The 11,485-nt window shown below is 46.1% G+C and overlaps 1 protein-coding gene across 1 annotated transcript; it reads right to left on the bottom strand.

The window, feature by feature from the left end:
* Positions 1 to 867: 867 nt before the first annotated feature.
* On the bottom strand, positions 868 to 4,941 carry LOC147453815 (pentatricopeptide repeat-containing protein At2g33680-like). The gene has a single exon (XM_086515904.1). The coding sequence runs from the start codon at positions 4,592 to 4,594 to the stop codon at positions 1,550 to 1,552; it is 3,045 nt and encodes a 1,014-aa protein (XP_086372030.1). The 5' UTR covers positions 4,595 to 4,941; the 3' UTR covers positions 868 to 1,549.
* Between the last annotated feature and the right edge of the window lie 6,544 nt (positions 4,942 to 11,485).

Raw genomic sequence — 11,485 nt, 5'->3', positions numbered from 1 at the left:
AGCCGCCTTGGCAGCTACTGAGGCTACCGTGCGAGGTGTCTCGAGGACAGTCCGAATGGCGGAGCCGATCCTGGACAAAAGTGGTAAGTACTCCCTCCACAAACCCGGAAAGCAGACGGAGATGGGGATGTCTGCCTCCTCTACTAGAACATCCGAAGCAGGATCGAAACCATGTCTCCACTGTCGAAAGTGGGCTCGTGCTGCTCGGATGGTCAATGGACTCATGGCGATGACCTTGGATGCCACCTCGGAGGTCTCAAACTTGATCTGATAGTAACCTCGTCCGAGTATCTGTACGTTCAAGATCTTGCCTACCTCTGCGAGAAGGCGGGCCTGGAGAAGGTCACACAGCTCTCCTCTGCTAGGTCCGGTGCCGAGAATCTTGCAGATGACAGAAGTCGACTGCAAGCGCTCTACCTCTACGGCTAGGCTCGCTTGCTCTGTCGGCGAAAGAGGAAGTCGAATGGTGGGCTCAGCGGGGTCGAGCGAGGGGGCTTCGGACGAGTCTCTCTATGGCGGAGTTGGAGCCTCCATCTGTGTCTACTGTCGTGTCGAAGAAGCGGACGGTGAAGCGACTCTACAGCTGAGCGCGCCGAGCACTGTCGAAATAAACAATGCTACTAGAGCCAAGTGCAGGAGGCTTCGGGGAGAAGAAGGCCGGGGGGGGGGGGGGGGGGGGGGGGGGGGGGGGGGGGGGGGGGTGGGGGGCGCGAGCTGGGGGCAGGGGGGAACGCGCAGGGGGGTGGGGGGCTGGGCTGCTGCGCGCAAGGGAAGGCGGGGGCAGGCGGCAGCAGCAAGGGCAGCGAGGGGGGGGGGGGGGGGGGGGGGGGGCGCTCAGCAGTAGCGAGCTTGTCACAATTCAGCCCGTTTATCTCCAATCTACAACTGTGCACTTGATCAATAGATCACCAAATCAGGCTATTGGTGAGAAGGTGCGAGAGTTATGGCCTGGAAAAACAGGTTTTATGTGCTTTCTTGGGAGGTGTGAAGCACAATATTCCCAAAAGTAACTTTTAAAGGTATCTAGTGACCTGCAAAGGTTCAAGGCCTCTCATTCTCATTCCTTCTCCTGCTGATGCAGCTGGGCTGCATGTCCTGTTCAGAATTTCTATATTGCCTTTCAAGCTGTTTCTGTTTATGTTCCCTCTCTCATCGGTGTTCTTTGTGAATCTAGGCTGCCTCTTCTGTTTCAAAACTCTTTCGTTGCCTTTCACACTGGTTGCACAAAAGAGACTCGACTGCTGTAACCTGATGACATACTCGACTGTACTGCCGTTGCCTGGACATTTGCAAGAGCCAAGAGGTGTTCAAAACCATAGCGCCAATTAACCCCGGCATCTGATTAAGCAAAGGAGGTTTGGCAAAGACAAAATACTTAGGTGACAGAGGCTTCTTAAGTGTGATCATAGGATCAATCCCATCCGTGCCAGCCACAGGTCTTCAATTGCCATGCAAAAACCCCTGTTTATCGCTTTTGTTCAAACACAATGCAGGCCCGTTTCCCACCTGATGAGCAGCACATTAATACAAATATGACCCAAATGCCCATCTACTGAAGTACAAGCATACTCTCATTTATGGCTTGATGCGTGGAAGGTGCCTGGGGAGTATATCCCTCCAGCTTTAATTGCATATTCAAGCTCTGCATCTTTTCATGAATCAATTCAATTTGTGAATGACTTGTGTCTCCAACCACGAACATGTGAGCAACATCACCAATTTCAACACAGGCCCTTCCTGGTTTTTTCCATGAATTTGAAAATTGCCTCCAATCCTCCACCTGATCTACACCCTTCCATATGCCCGCATCGGCATACATGCATGACATCTGCTGAAAGCCTGCAGCATCTCTGTGATCCAAGGAAATGACTTGCTCGAAACATCGTTCTCCAAGGTCAATGTTGCCATGTGAGCGGCATAGCAAAGACGTCCATCCAATAATGTCCGCAGGGAATGGCATAGTTTGTAGCAAGTCTTCTGCCTCATTCCAGCACCCTGCGTTGCTGACAAGCGACACCAGACAATTGAAATGATCAAGCTTTGGAATGATACCATGGTCTTGGGTCATGGATGAGAACAATTGGCAGCCTTCACGCAGTAAACCCATTTCACAGCAAGCAGACAAAAGGCTAATGAAGGTGACCTCATCTGGCTTTGAGCCGTTCACTTGCATAGTCTGGAGAATGTCCATGACCGATTTTGAATTGCCCTGATGTGTAAATCCTGATCCCTTTGCACTCCAGGAGTGAAAATCTGGGCCAAAATATTTTGTATGCACGTTGCAGGAATCTTCTACACGGTTACAGACTGCATTGATGCCGGCACTTGTTTCTGAGGTGAAGATCCTCTCAGCCATGTTAGGACGATGGAGTCCTTCCTGATCAAAGGCTACCATACTTGCGTGTGCCGGTAAGTTGCTCACGTGGGCGCACTGGCCTGGGAGTTTGCTTTCACACTGCAGCTGCTCAAAAAGTGTTATACCAGCTGATTGACCAAGTACATGATCAGAACATCCCCCTAACATTGCATTCCAAGCCTCCACCTTTTGCTTTGGCAATGCATTGAATACACAGTATGCATCAACCACACTGCCACACTTCACATACATATCAATAAGACTATTGCAGACATACAAATCATGCTCTAAACTTGTCTCAATAACAAGGCAGTGAACTAGCAAGCCTTGGCTCAGCAAAGCGAGGCTACCACATGCCTTCAACACGCTCACGAGAGTCATGTCATCTACTTCCATACCCCAGTCTTGCATCTGCTGAAAAAGGTGAAGACAATCAGCATCATACCCGTGTTCAGAAGCTCCTGCAAGCATTGAATTCCATGTGACTATGTTTGGTTGTACTCCATCATGTTGCATTTGTCGAAAGAGAGTATAAGCCTGTAATACATTACCGTTTTGAGCAAAACCTGCAATTATTGCAGTCCATGCAACAATACATTTTCTTGGCATGTTGTCAAAAACATTGCATGCATCCTCTAAAATTCCACATTTTGTGTACATGTCAATGAGGCAATTGCCGACAAAAGTATCCATTTCAAAGTTGAATCTGATTATGTGGTCATGAATGGCTCTACCCCACACTAATGATGCTTTATTAGAGCACCCTTTAATCATGCTGAGAAAAGTTACATAATTGGGCTCTACTCCATAATTTTGCATTTGTTCAAACAGGAAAAATGCTTCTTCATAGTGCTGCCTCTGAAGGTATGCACCGATCATTGCAGTCCATGCTACCACACTTTGTTTAGATGTCCTATCAAATATGCTTCGGGCATCTTGCAGACTTCCACACCTCCCATACATGTCAATAAGCGTATTGCACACGGTAATCTCCAAATCATGGCAAGTCTCAATGATATAGACATGGATTGCCCATCCAAGTTCAACAGATGGAATTATAGAGCAACCTTTAAGGGCACTAATAAAAATCGCTTTATCCGGTGTAATACCTTCGCCTAGCAGCTTGTGAAAAATCTGAAGTGCCTGCTGACCCTGCCCCTGTTGAACCAGCCCTGAAATCATTGAATTCCACGTAACGTTAGAAGGTTGCATGCCATCTTTTTTCATCAGTTGCAAAAGATGAAAGGCCTCCTGTTCCTGTCCCTGTCGATGAGAAAATGCTGCAATCATTGTGTTCCATGTCACAAGACTTCGTTCCGGATTGCTTTGAAAGATTCTACGGGCATCTTCCAGGCTCCCGCATTTCGCATGCATATCAACAAGAGTATTGCTGACAGTTAAGACCCTTTCATGTCCCTCCTCCACAATTCTGGCATGTACGAGCTGACCCTGATCTAAGGCACCTAGAATTACACACGCTTTTAAAGCACAGACAAAAACAGCTTTGTCGGGCTCTATGATAGATATTGACTGCATTTGCCAGAAAAGTTGCAGAGCCTCCCACCCATGCCCTTGTTCCGTGAAACCCACAATCATCATGGTCCACGTTACAACAGATGGACTTGGCAAGGCATCAAATACCTGAACTCCATCTTTGAGGTTTCCACACTTGGTGTACATTTCAACCAAAGCATTGCCAACAAAGGCGTCAGCCTCAAACCCAATCTCTATAATGTGGCCATGAACCACCATGCCGTGTATGAGAGACGCCATCGATGTGCAAGCTTTCAGTATAACAACAAAAACATGCTGGTCTACTTCCACGTTGGACAGCTGCAATTGTGCAAACAAATGAATGACTTCTTCAGTTTGGCCAAGCTTAGTATGTGCTGACATTATTGCTGTCCATGTCAAAAGGTCAGGCTGAGGCAACCTGGAGAACACCCACTGGGCTTCTTGCAAAGTGCCACATGCAGTGAGCAAGCGGATTGAAACGGCGCCGAAAATGGAGTTTGGAAACAACCCAACTCTTGTAAGGACAGACAGAACATGTCGGCCTGTACTAATATTTTTTGTCTTACTGCAGCCCTGCAGAAGGCAATGGTACATACTTGGGGAGACATGGATCCCAGAATTCTCCCAGTTTTGAAGGTCTTCCAATGCCTTGTCAAGATGCCCATTCTCACAGAGCTTTTTGAAATCCCCAAAACAGCTTGAGAAGCTTTTACATTTGAGCATACAAGGAAGTAGATGCAGCAGACGAGCTCTTCATGCACCTTAGGGAGAGAACCTTGCACTGGAAGGCTGGAAGCTACTATGGTGGGCTCACGTCAAACGTACGTTAAAATTAGTTCCATGTTTTTATTAGACCTCGTTACATGCAAGTGTGAATCGATTGCTTGCCCAAGGCCTAGTACCACTGTAAGTTGTCATCGCATGTCCACGCCGTGCTCGAGGTTGAGGTAGGCTGTAGCCTTCGAGGAGGAAACCATCTTTCCGTACATTTTCATTTTCCCAAATCCTTCTTTAATAATTCACCTTGTGTTCAAGACTCGTTCGATAGATATTTAAGGTCTCTTGCGATTGTTCCTACAACATTAAAACTTCTCTGCTTTTCTCTTTTCTTCTTCTTCTTCTTCTTTTCCTACCCATCCATTGAATGCCATCGTGACAATTCATGACATGGCTACTTCTTTCCCAATGGGAAACCCTCCCCTAGGCCATGTTCCCCATCCTCTTCATAATGCATGTTGATTGTTTTACACACCTGTTTCTTGATGCATATGTCACAAGATAGGTAAATGACCCTTTTGTGTCATAACATATGTGTTGCCCATTACCTACCAAGTAAGCATTGGCCACCAGCTATGTGTGCCACCAGCCTAAGATACACTCACCAATAGGTCAAAAGATATCATGCAAGCAATTGCAAGAACAGTCCACTTAGGGATTTGAGCATCGATACATAAGGCTCCGAACCTCTATTCTGTTTGCGGCGTGGATTTCAATAAGCAAATTTGGGAAATCAAATCAGCCATGGCATACTCAACAAGGAGTTTATGAGCATCTTTAGTCACCAAAATTATCATCATTAGCCAAGTATCGGGCACCAAATTGTTATAACTTCACTTTAAAATGTCAATGATGTGAATATGATGACTTGTCCACTTCAGACAATATCTAGTTCTATGAAGTGAATATGATGGCTTGTCCTCTTCGGACACCTTGTACTTCTATATTAACGAGCAAAGTCTATTTAGCTCTCATTTAGCTCTTAGCTCATAGGAAAACCCTTTTAAAATATTCAAACTCTATTTTAAATAAAAGACTTTACTTTTTACATGAAGTGAAATATACCTCTCTTCTTTAGCTTTCTTTTCCAGTTAACTAATAAAAGTAAATATATGCACAAGGGAGGAAATCGCTTGTGCGCAGAGGTGGATTGGACCAATCATTGTGCATCATCTTCTTTGTCTCCAGCTCTATATGTTTCTTTGTGTGTAGCTATTCTATGCCTATATATTGCCATGCACAACAATGGCATCAAAGCACATGTGCCACAAAAAGAGAATGCCTGATGAACAAGAGACCACCAATAAGAAACCCCCCATCCAACTCGGGGAGTTGGTGCAGCACCTTTGCAAGCCCACCTAACCTCTACGACCAAGGTATAGACCTTAGCATACCGTTGGCACTCAAAGGAGCCATTGGTAGGGTGTTGCTATCATGCACATAGGAAGTCTCCCCAGAGTTTTGAAACAAAGGGGGTCTTGAGCATGCCTCAACAAAAAGATCCAAGTATTTTACCATTTGTAGCAGGGCTACAGTGTCACTTCATAGGACAGTTGGACAATTAGTTATAGTTGGTCTGGTTCACACTGGACGGACCCTCTGGGCTGGGGGGTGACACGTGGCAGGGTACCGACGGTGGTCTAGTGGATATCGTGGCCAGGTCACCACCACCACTCAGTTTGGAGATAGACTTAGCTGACTGGACATTTATGAGCCGTTGGTGGCTCTTTATGGTTGTACATATGAGTAGCCGTTTCGGGCTAGTTGCATTATCTTGTACGTAGTAGTCTAGAGTGACTCTATTCATAGAGCACATCTTCACCATCCCTGCACATCTGAGCCTCGACACCCCCATTGTACCTGTGAGTCCTGGGCTGGAGCTGAGTGTGCTGCCATGCCAGAGTCTGTATCAGTCTTTGAGATAGTCGAGTCATATGTTCTGGTCTACTGTTGCGTCTTTGTGAGCTCTGTTGATGTCTATTGTTTCCTTTTTGTTCAGTTTGTTTGAGTGAGATTGTCACGCACATTGCATTGAGGACCACCCACTGTAGAGAGCACGACACATTATCCGCGCTACAGGTGCTCTCATTTTGGCGATCACGGTGAGACCTCAACTGAAATCTCACTCTGTGAGGTGCATCTTGAAGCTAGTTGGGTCTATCTAGCTTCCCTTACCTTGCCTAGCTTGGCCGACCTGGTCCAACTGTTCTCCCGCCTTGGTCCAACTTTTCTCTCGCCCTGGTCCAACCTGTCCTTGTCCCTGGTCTAGACCTCCTCGACCCTGGTCTAGTCCTCCTCGTCCCTGGTCCAGCCTGGTCTAGTCACGCCTGGTCTAGTAGAGTCTAGACCAAACTTCAACCAGTTCAAGGTTTTCTTGTCCAAGGGTTGGTTGGATTGGTGGTCACTGCATGACACATACAAGGCAGTCAGTCGAGCGTCAAAGCGCACTACTGAGCCCTCTGAAGTACTATAATAGAAGACGGCCTATGGTACCTAGTAGAAGTCCATCAACCTCATCACCTATACCTCCACATATATCACCCATTCCTTCATCTGGTGTTAACCCTCATGGCTCACGGACATCCTATTACCTACGACGGACATTGTAACCTACGGCGGACATTGTATTATTTATTTGGTAGAGTCAGGTACCGGGCTTGTCGGTCCAATAGGAAAAGGGTAAGAGTGATCGCCGACGAGAGGCGCACTCTAACTGGAACATTCAAGGGATTAGTTGGCTAAGCATGGGCGCCCAAGTGTGAATGGGGAGAGCTCATATAAAAGTCAACTAAACCTAAAATTCACTCATTCTCTCATTTGTGCAATAGAAGAGTGCTCTTGCTCCATCTCCATCTTCTTCTTCTTCATCTCCTTGTGTGTGTGTGTGTGTGTGTGTGTGTGTGTGTGTGTGTGTGTGTGTGTGTGTGTGTGTGTGTGTGTGTATGCGTGAGAGAGAGAGAGAGAGAGAGTGCGATCGAGCATTGCGACGACAGCACGGCGGCGGTGAAGTGGTTGAGCGCGGCGTAGCGGCATCTCCTTCTTCTTCACGGCAAGGAATCCTCCACGAAGCAAGCGTAGAGCGGTGAGTGACACACCATCGCCTTCTTTTAGCTTACTAGTTTAGGCTTGTTGTGTGCTTGGAGCCATTTGTGGCTTGCACACGGTGTATCGGCAAGTTCCTTGCATTGACACGTGCAACATACGCGCACATTTTTGGCGCCGCTGTCGGGGAATGCCGTGCATTAAGCTCGAGTAGCACTCTGTGCTTCTCCGTGGTGCAATTTCAATTATAGGAAAGGTAGGGAAGGAGTGTGTGTGTGTTGAGAAGAGGGATTTGGTGTTATACTGTGTGTGTTTTTTGTTAATGGAGTTTTCAAAGGTACTGTGTTTATTCTCTGTGTATTAAGGCAGTTAGTTTTCTTTGTTAATGGAGATTTCAAAGGTTCTGTGTTTATTCTATGTGTATTAAGGTAGTTAGTTTTCTGTGTACAGTAAGGAGGAAGTAGATTAGTGAGAGTTAATAGAGTGTGTTAGTGTGTAAGAGTAAGTGTATTAGTTAGAAGTAGGTAGATAGAGTGTGTGTGTGTGTGCTCTCGTGCAGGCCGCGGCCACCTTATCCTTTAAAAAAAAATTAAAAAAATTATTTAAAAAAAAAAAATAAAAATAAAGGTAGGACTGGGATCGGGAATATCTCCCAGACCCAAGCCCAAGCTCACGCTCAGGCCTAGGCCTCAGCCGCCTTTTAAAAAAACAAATCTTAACTTCACACGTAGCTAAAAATCGATTTTTTGAGGACCAACGGAACGTCAGATGCCCGAAAATTGTGTTGTAAAGCACACAGCGACCCTCTAAGTGATACGCTCGTTTCGAGCTATCACACACTTTAATCAAAAAAATCAAACATTAAAAAACATTCAAAAAACATCAAAAACAAGAAAAAATCAAGTAGAAAACGGGGTGCAAAACACCCACAAAACAAAGCAAGTAACCTTTGAGGGTACTTGTTGACACTTGTAGGGTACCCAAAGCACATTATCTACGCTCTGGTCGTGTGCTAGAGTCCGAACAACTAGCTAGTGTTTCGATTTACGGGGGTACTCACTATCCTTCCACGCTAGGGTCTACGCCCTCGGCGGGGACCCAAGGTAGTGCAACCCAAGACCCAAATATAGTGGCTAGCGACTCTTCCTCTGACTACAATATTATGGAAGAGCATCTTACACAAAGCCCCGGGGGAACAAATGAAACCGTGCCTAGCTGGACTTGGAACTAGTGTTTTTAGCCATTTGATGGAAACTTTTAGTAGAGCTACGCGCTTTGAACCTACGGCTAGTGAAGTAAACGAAGGGGGTGGGGAAGTAGAATCACCATTCACATCTCCTTTAGACCCCACACTCCCTCAGAGTGTCCACGTGGAGATTCTACCTACCTCATTTAATGAGGGCCCTACCGAGCTACCACCTTCCAAAGTCGCCTCTAAGGTAGCGGTGACTAAAAGTCAAAACACGGGAAGCAACATTGCATCCACCTCACGGCAACCCTCTAGTACACCAAGTTTGGACGGGGTATTTCTCAATGAAAATTGGGAATATGACCTACACACAGAGACTTTGACCGACCTATACATGGGCTACACATACCATGTGGGTTGGTTAGAAGTTGTACAATCCACATCTAGTGCCACTAGTCTAGAGGAACAACAACACATGATCTGCAATGTCATCCATAGGATTATCCAGTCTGAGAGGCAAAATCGAGGAATAAACATACCTTCGACGGGTCCTATGCGATTTTTAGACACGGGCAAAGGGAAACAACCCACTCTATCACAAATGGAGACTCCCCCAGTGAGTCCCATCGATCCCCCATATGTTGTTTCACCAGGGGTCTCAATGCAATCTGAGCCCACAAGTGATAGGTTTACTTTTCCAAGTCTAGCTCATCTTTCCCTGGATGACACCACGGATACCATGCCTACCCCAATGATGGGCATGCCAAGAAACACACCATGGACCTCGTTTGTTAGTAAAGCACCGCTACATGGTAGCTCAATGCCTGCAATAGTACCTACAAGTGCGTGCCAATCGTATGCACCTATGGGTCCACGTACTCATGTAGTCCCTACTCCTCCCATTGTTTCAACTACCTATGCTCCACAACCACAATACACAAGTTCTTATTTCCATGGGACTATACCGGCTAGCATTAGCATGTCACATCCGACGCCTGCTATGCCTAGGGCCACTCATATGAATTATGGACCACCACATGGCACAACATCGTACCCAACGTGGAACCCAAGGGCTTCCTATGCGCCAAGCCCAATGCCAATACCTACTCCACAAGTAGTCTTTGGAGCGCCTTCACCCACGGTGCCTGCTCACTTAGGTGACTTGGCAACATTTGCTCAAGCTATTGGTCGATCTATTGCTGAGAATATGCGTAACACGCCTGATAGAGAGCCTAGAAGTAAGGCAGTACAAATAGCCAAGCTCACACAAAAATTTAGTGGAGACTAGGATGTGAGAAAGCATATCGAAGTGTTTGAACAAATATGCGATTTTCTAGGAGAACACAATGACCTACATAAGAGCAATGATTTAAGCCTAACCTTAAGTGGAAAGGCTGGGGATTGGTATAGAACCCTAAGGGTGGAAGAAAAAACGATTTACCCTACTCTTAGAAGACTGTTCTTAAAAGAATACATACGAGAGGGAGTACTTTGGGGTGTAGCCTCTCAGCTCCAGAAAGCCCAACGAGAGGAAGGAGAGTCGGTGAGAGACTTTATAAGTCATTTGAATTCTCGTTGTAATCCAAATGAGCGCTTCAACAATAACCAATTGCTTGATAGATTCATTAGGGGATTACGACATGAGGATATCTACAATGGCCTAGTCATTAGAGGTATCACCACTTGGGAAGCAGTCACCACCAATGCGATCCAATTGGAGGATAATTTAATGATTCAAGGAGAAAGAGTGTCTGTTGAGTCTAAATCTATTAGCTCACAAGCATCAGGGCATCAGCCAATGACCCTAAGCCTATTGCTAAGGAGCCAAAGATATCTGAGATGACTTTAGCAGATCTCACCAAGGCTATTCAAGAGAGTCTTAGAGACAATCGTGCTCCGCAAAACAATCATATGTATCCAAGAAGGAAGCAAAAATGGTGCTCAGTATGCTATGGACCGCATACTACCAGTGAATGCCCTACTTTTAGAGTAAAATTCAATGGGAACTACAATGCATGTGGAAGGTATGGTCATCAAGCTAAGGATTGCATAGTATTTAAGCACGCGATGGCCAATAGACCAACCTTAGCATGGAGAGACACACCTTGAGTGCCTGAATTGATGCCGGCCCCACCTCTTGAACAAACAGCACAACACATGGTCCCTAGGGCCCAAAATGTTGTTCAAACAACACCCTCACCACCTCCAGTGCTAGGACCGCAACCACCACATCCGAGAATGGGAAACTCAGAGTGTGCGTGGATCTCAAGAAGAATGGGAAACTCAGAGTGTGCGTGGATCTCAAGAAGGTCAATGCCACCACTAGGAGGGACCATTACCCCTTGCCATATTCAGAACATGTGCTTGAAAGAGTTGCAGGGAAGGAAGCTTATAGCTTTTTAGATGGGTACTCTGGCTACAATCAAATCACAATTGCATTGGAGGACCAAGCTAAAACAGCCTTTATAACCGAATTTGGAGTGTTCGCATTTCGTGTTATGGCTTTTGGCTTAACCAATGCCCCGGCTACCTTTCAAAGATTAATAAACACTGCTTTTAGAGAATATTTGAGGGAGTTTTGTGAAGCTTTCTTAGATGACCTTTGT

Source organism: Adiantum capillus-veneris, chromosome 7 (assembly GCF_014529385.1).
Source record: "Adiantum capillus-veneris isolate H3 chromosome 7, ASM1452938v2, whole genome shotgun sequence".
Classification (NCBI taxonomy): domain Eukaryota; kingdom Viridiplantae; phylum Streptophyta; class Polypodiopsida; order Polypodiales; family Pteridaceae; genus Adiantum; species Adiantum capillus-veneris.
The sequence above is the reverse complement of the archived record's forward strand: the minus strand, read 5'-3'. Positions and strand labels throughout refer to the sequence as shown.

What these genes read in the sequence shown, in the direction of transcription:
- LOC147453815 (XM_086515904.1), bottom strand. Translation starts at nt 4,594, where the DNA reads ATGCTCAAATGTAAAAGCTTCTCAAGCTGTTTTGGGGATTTCAAAAAG.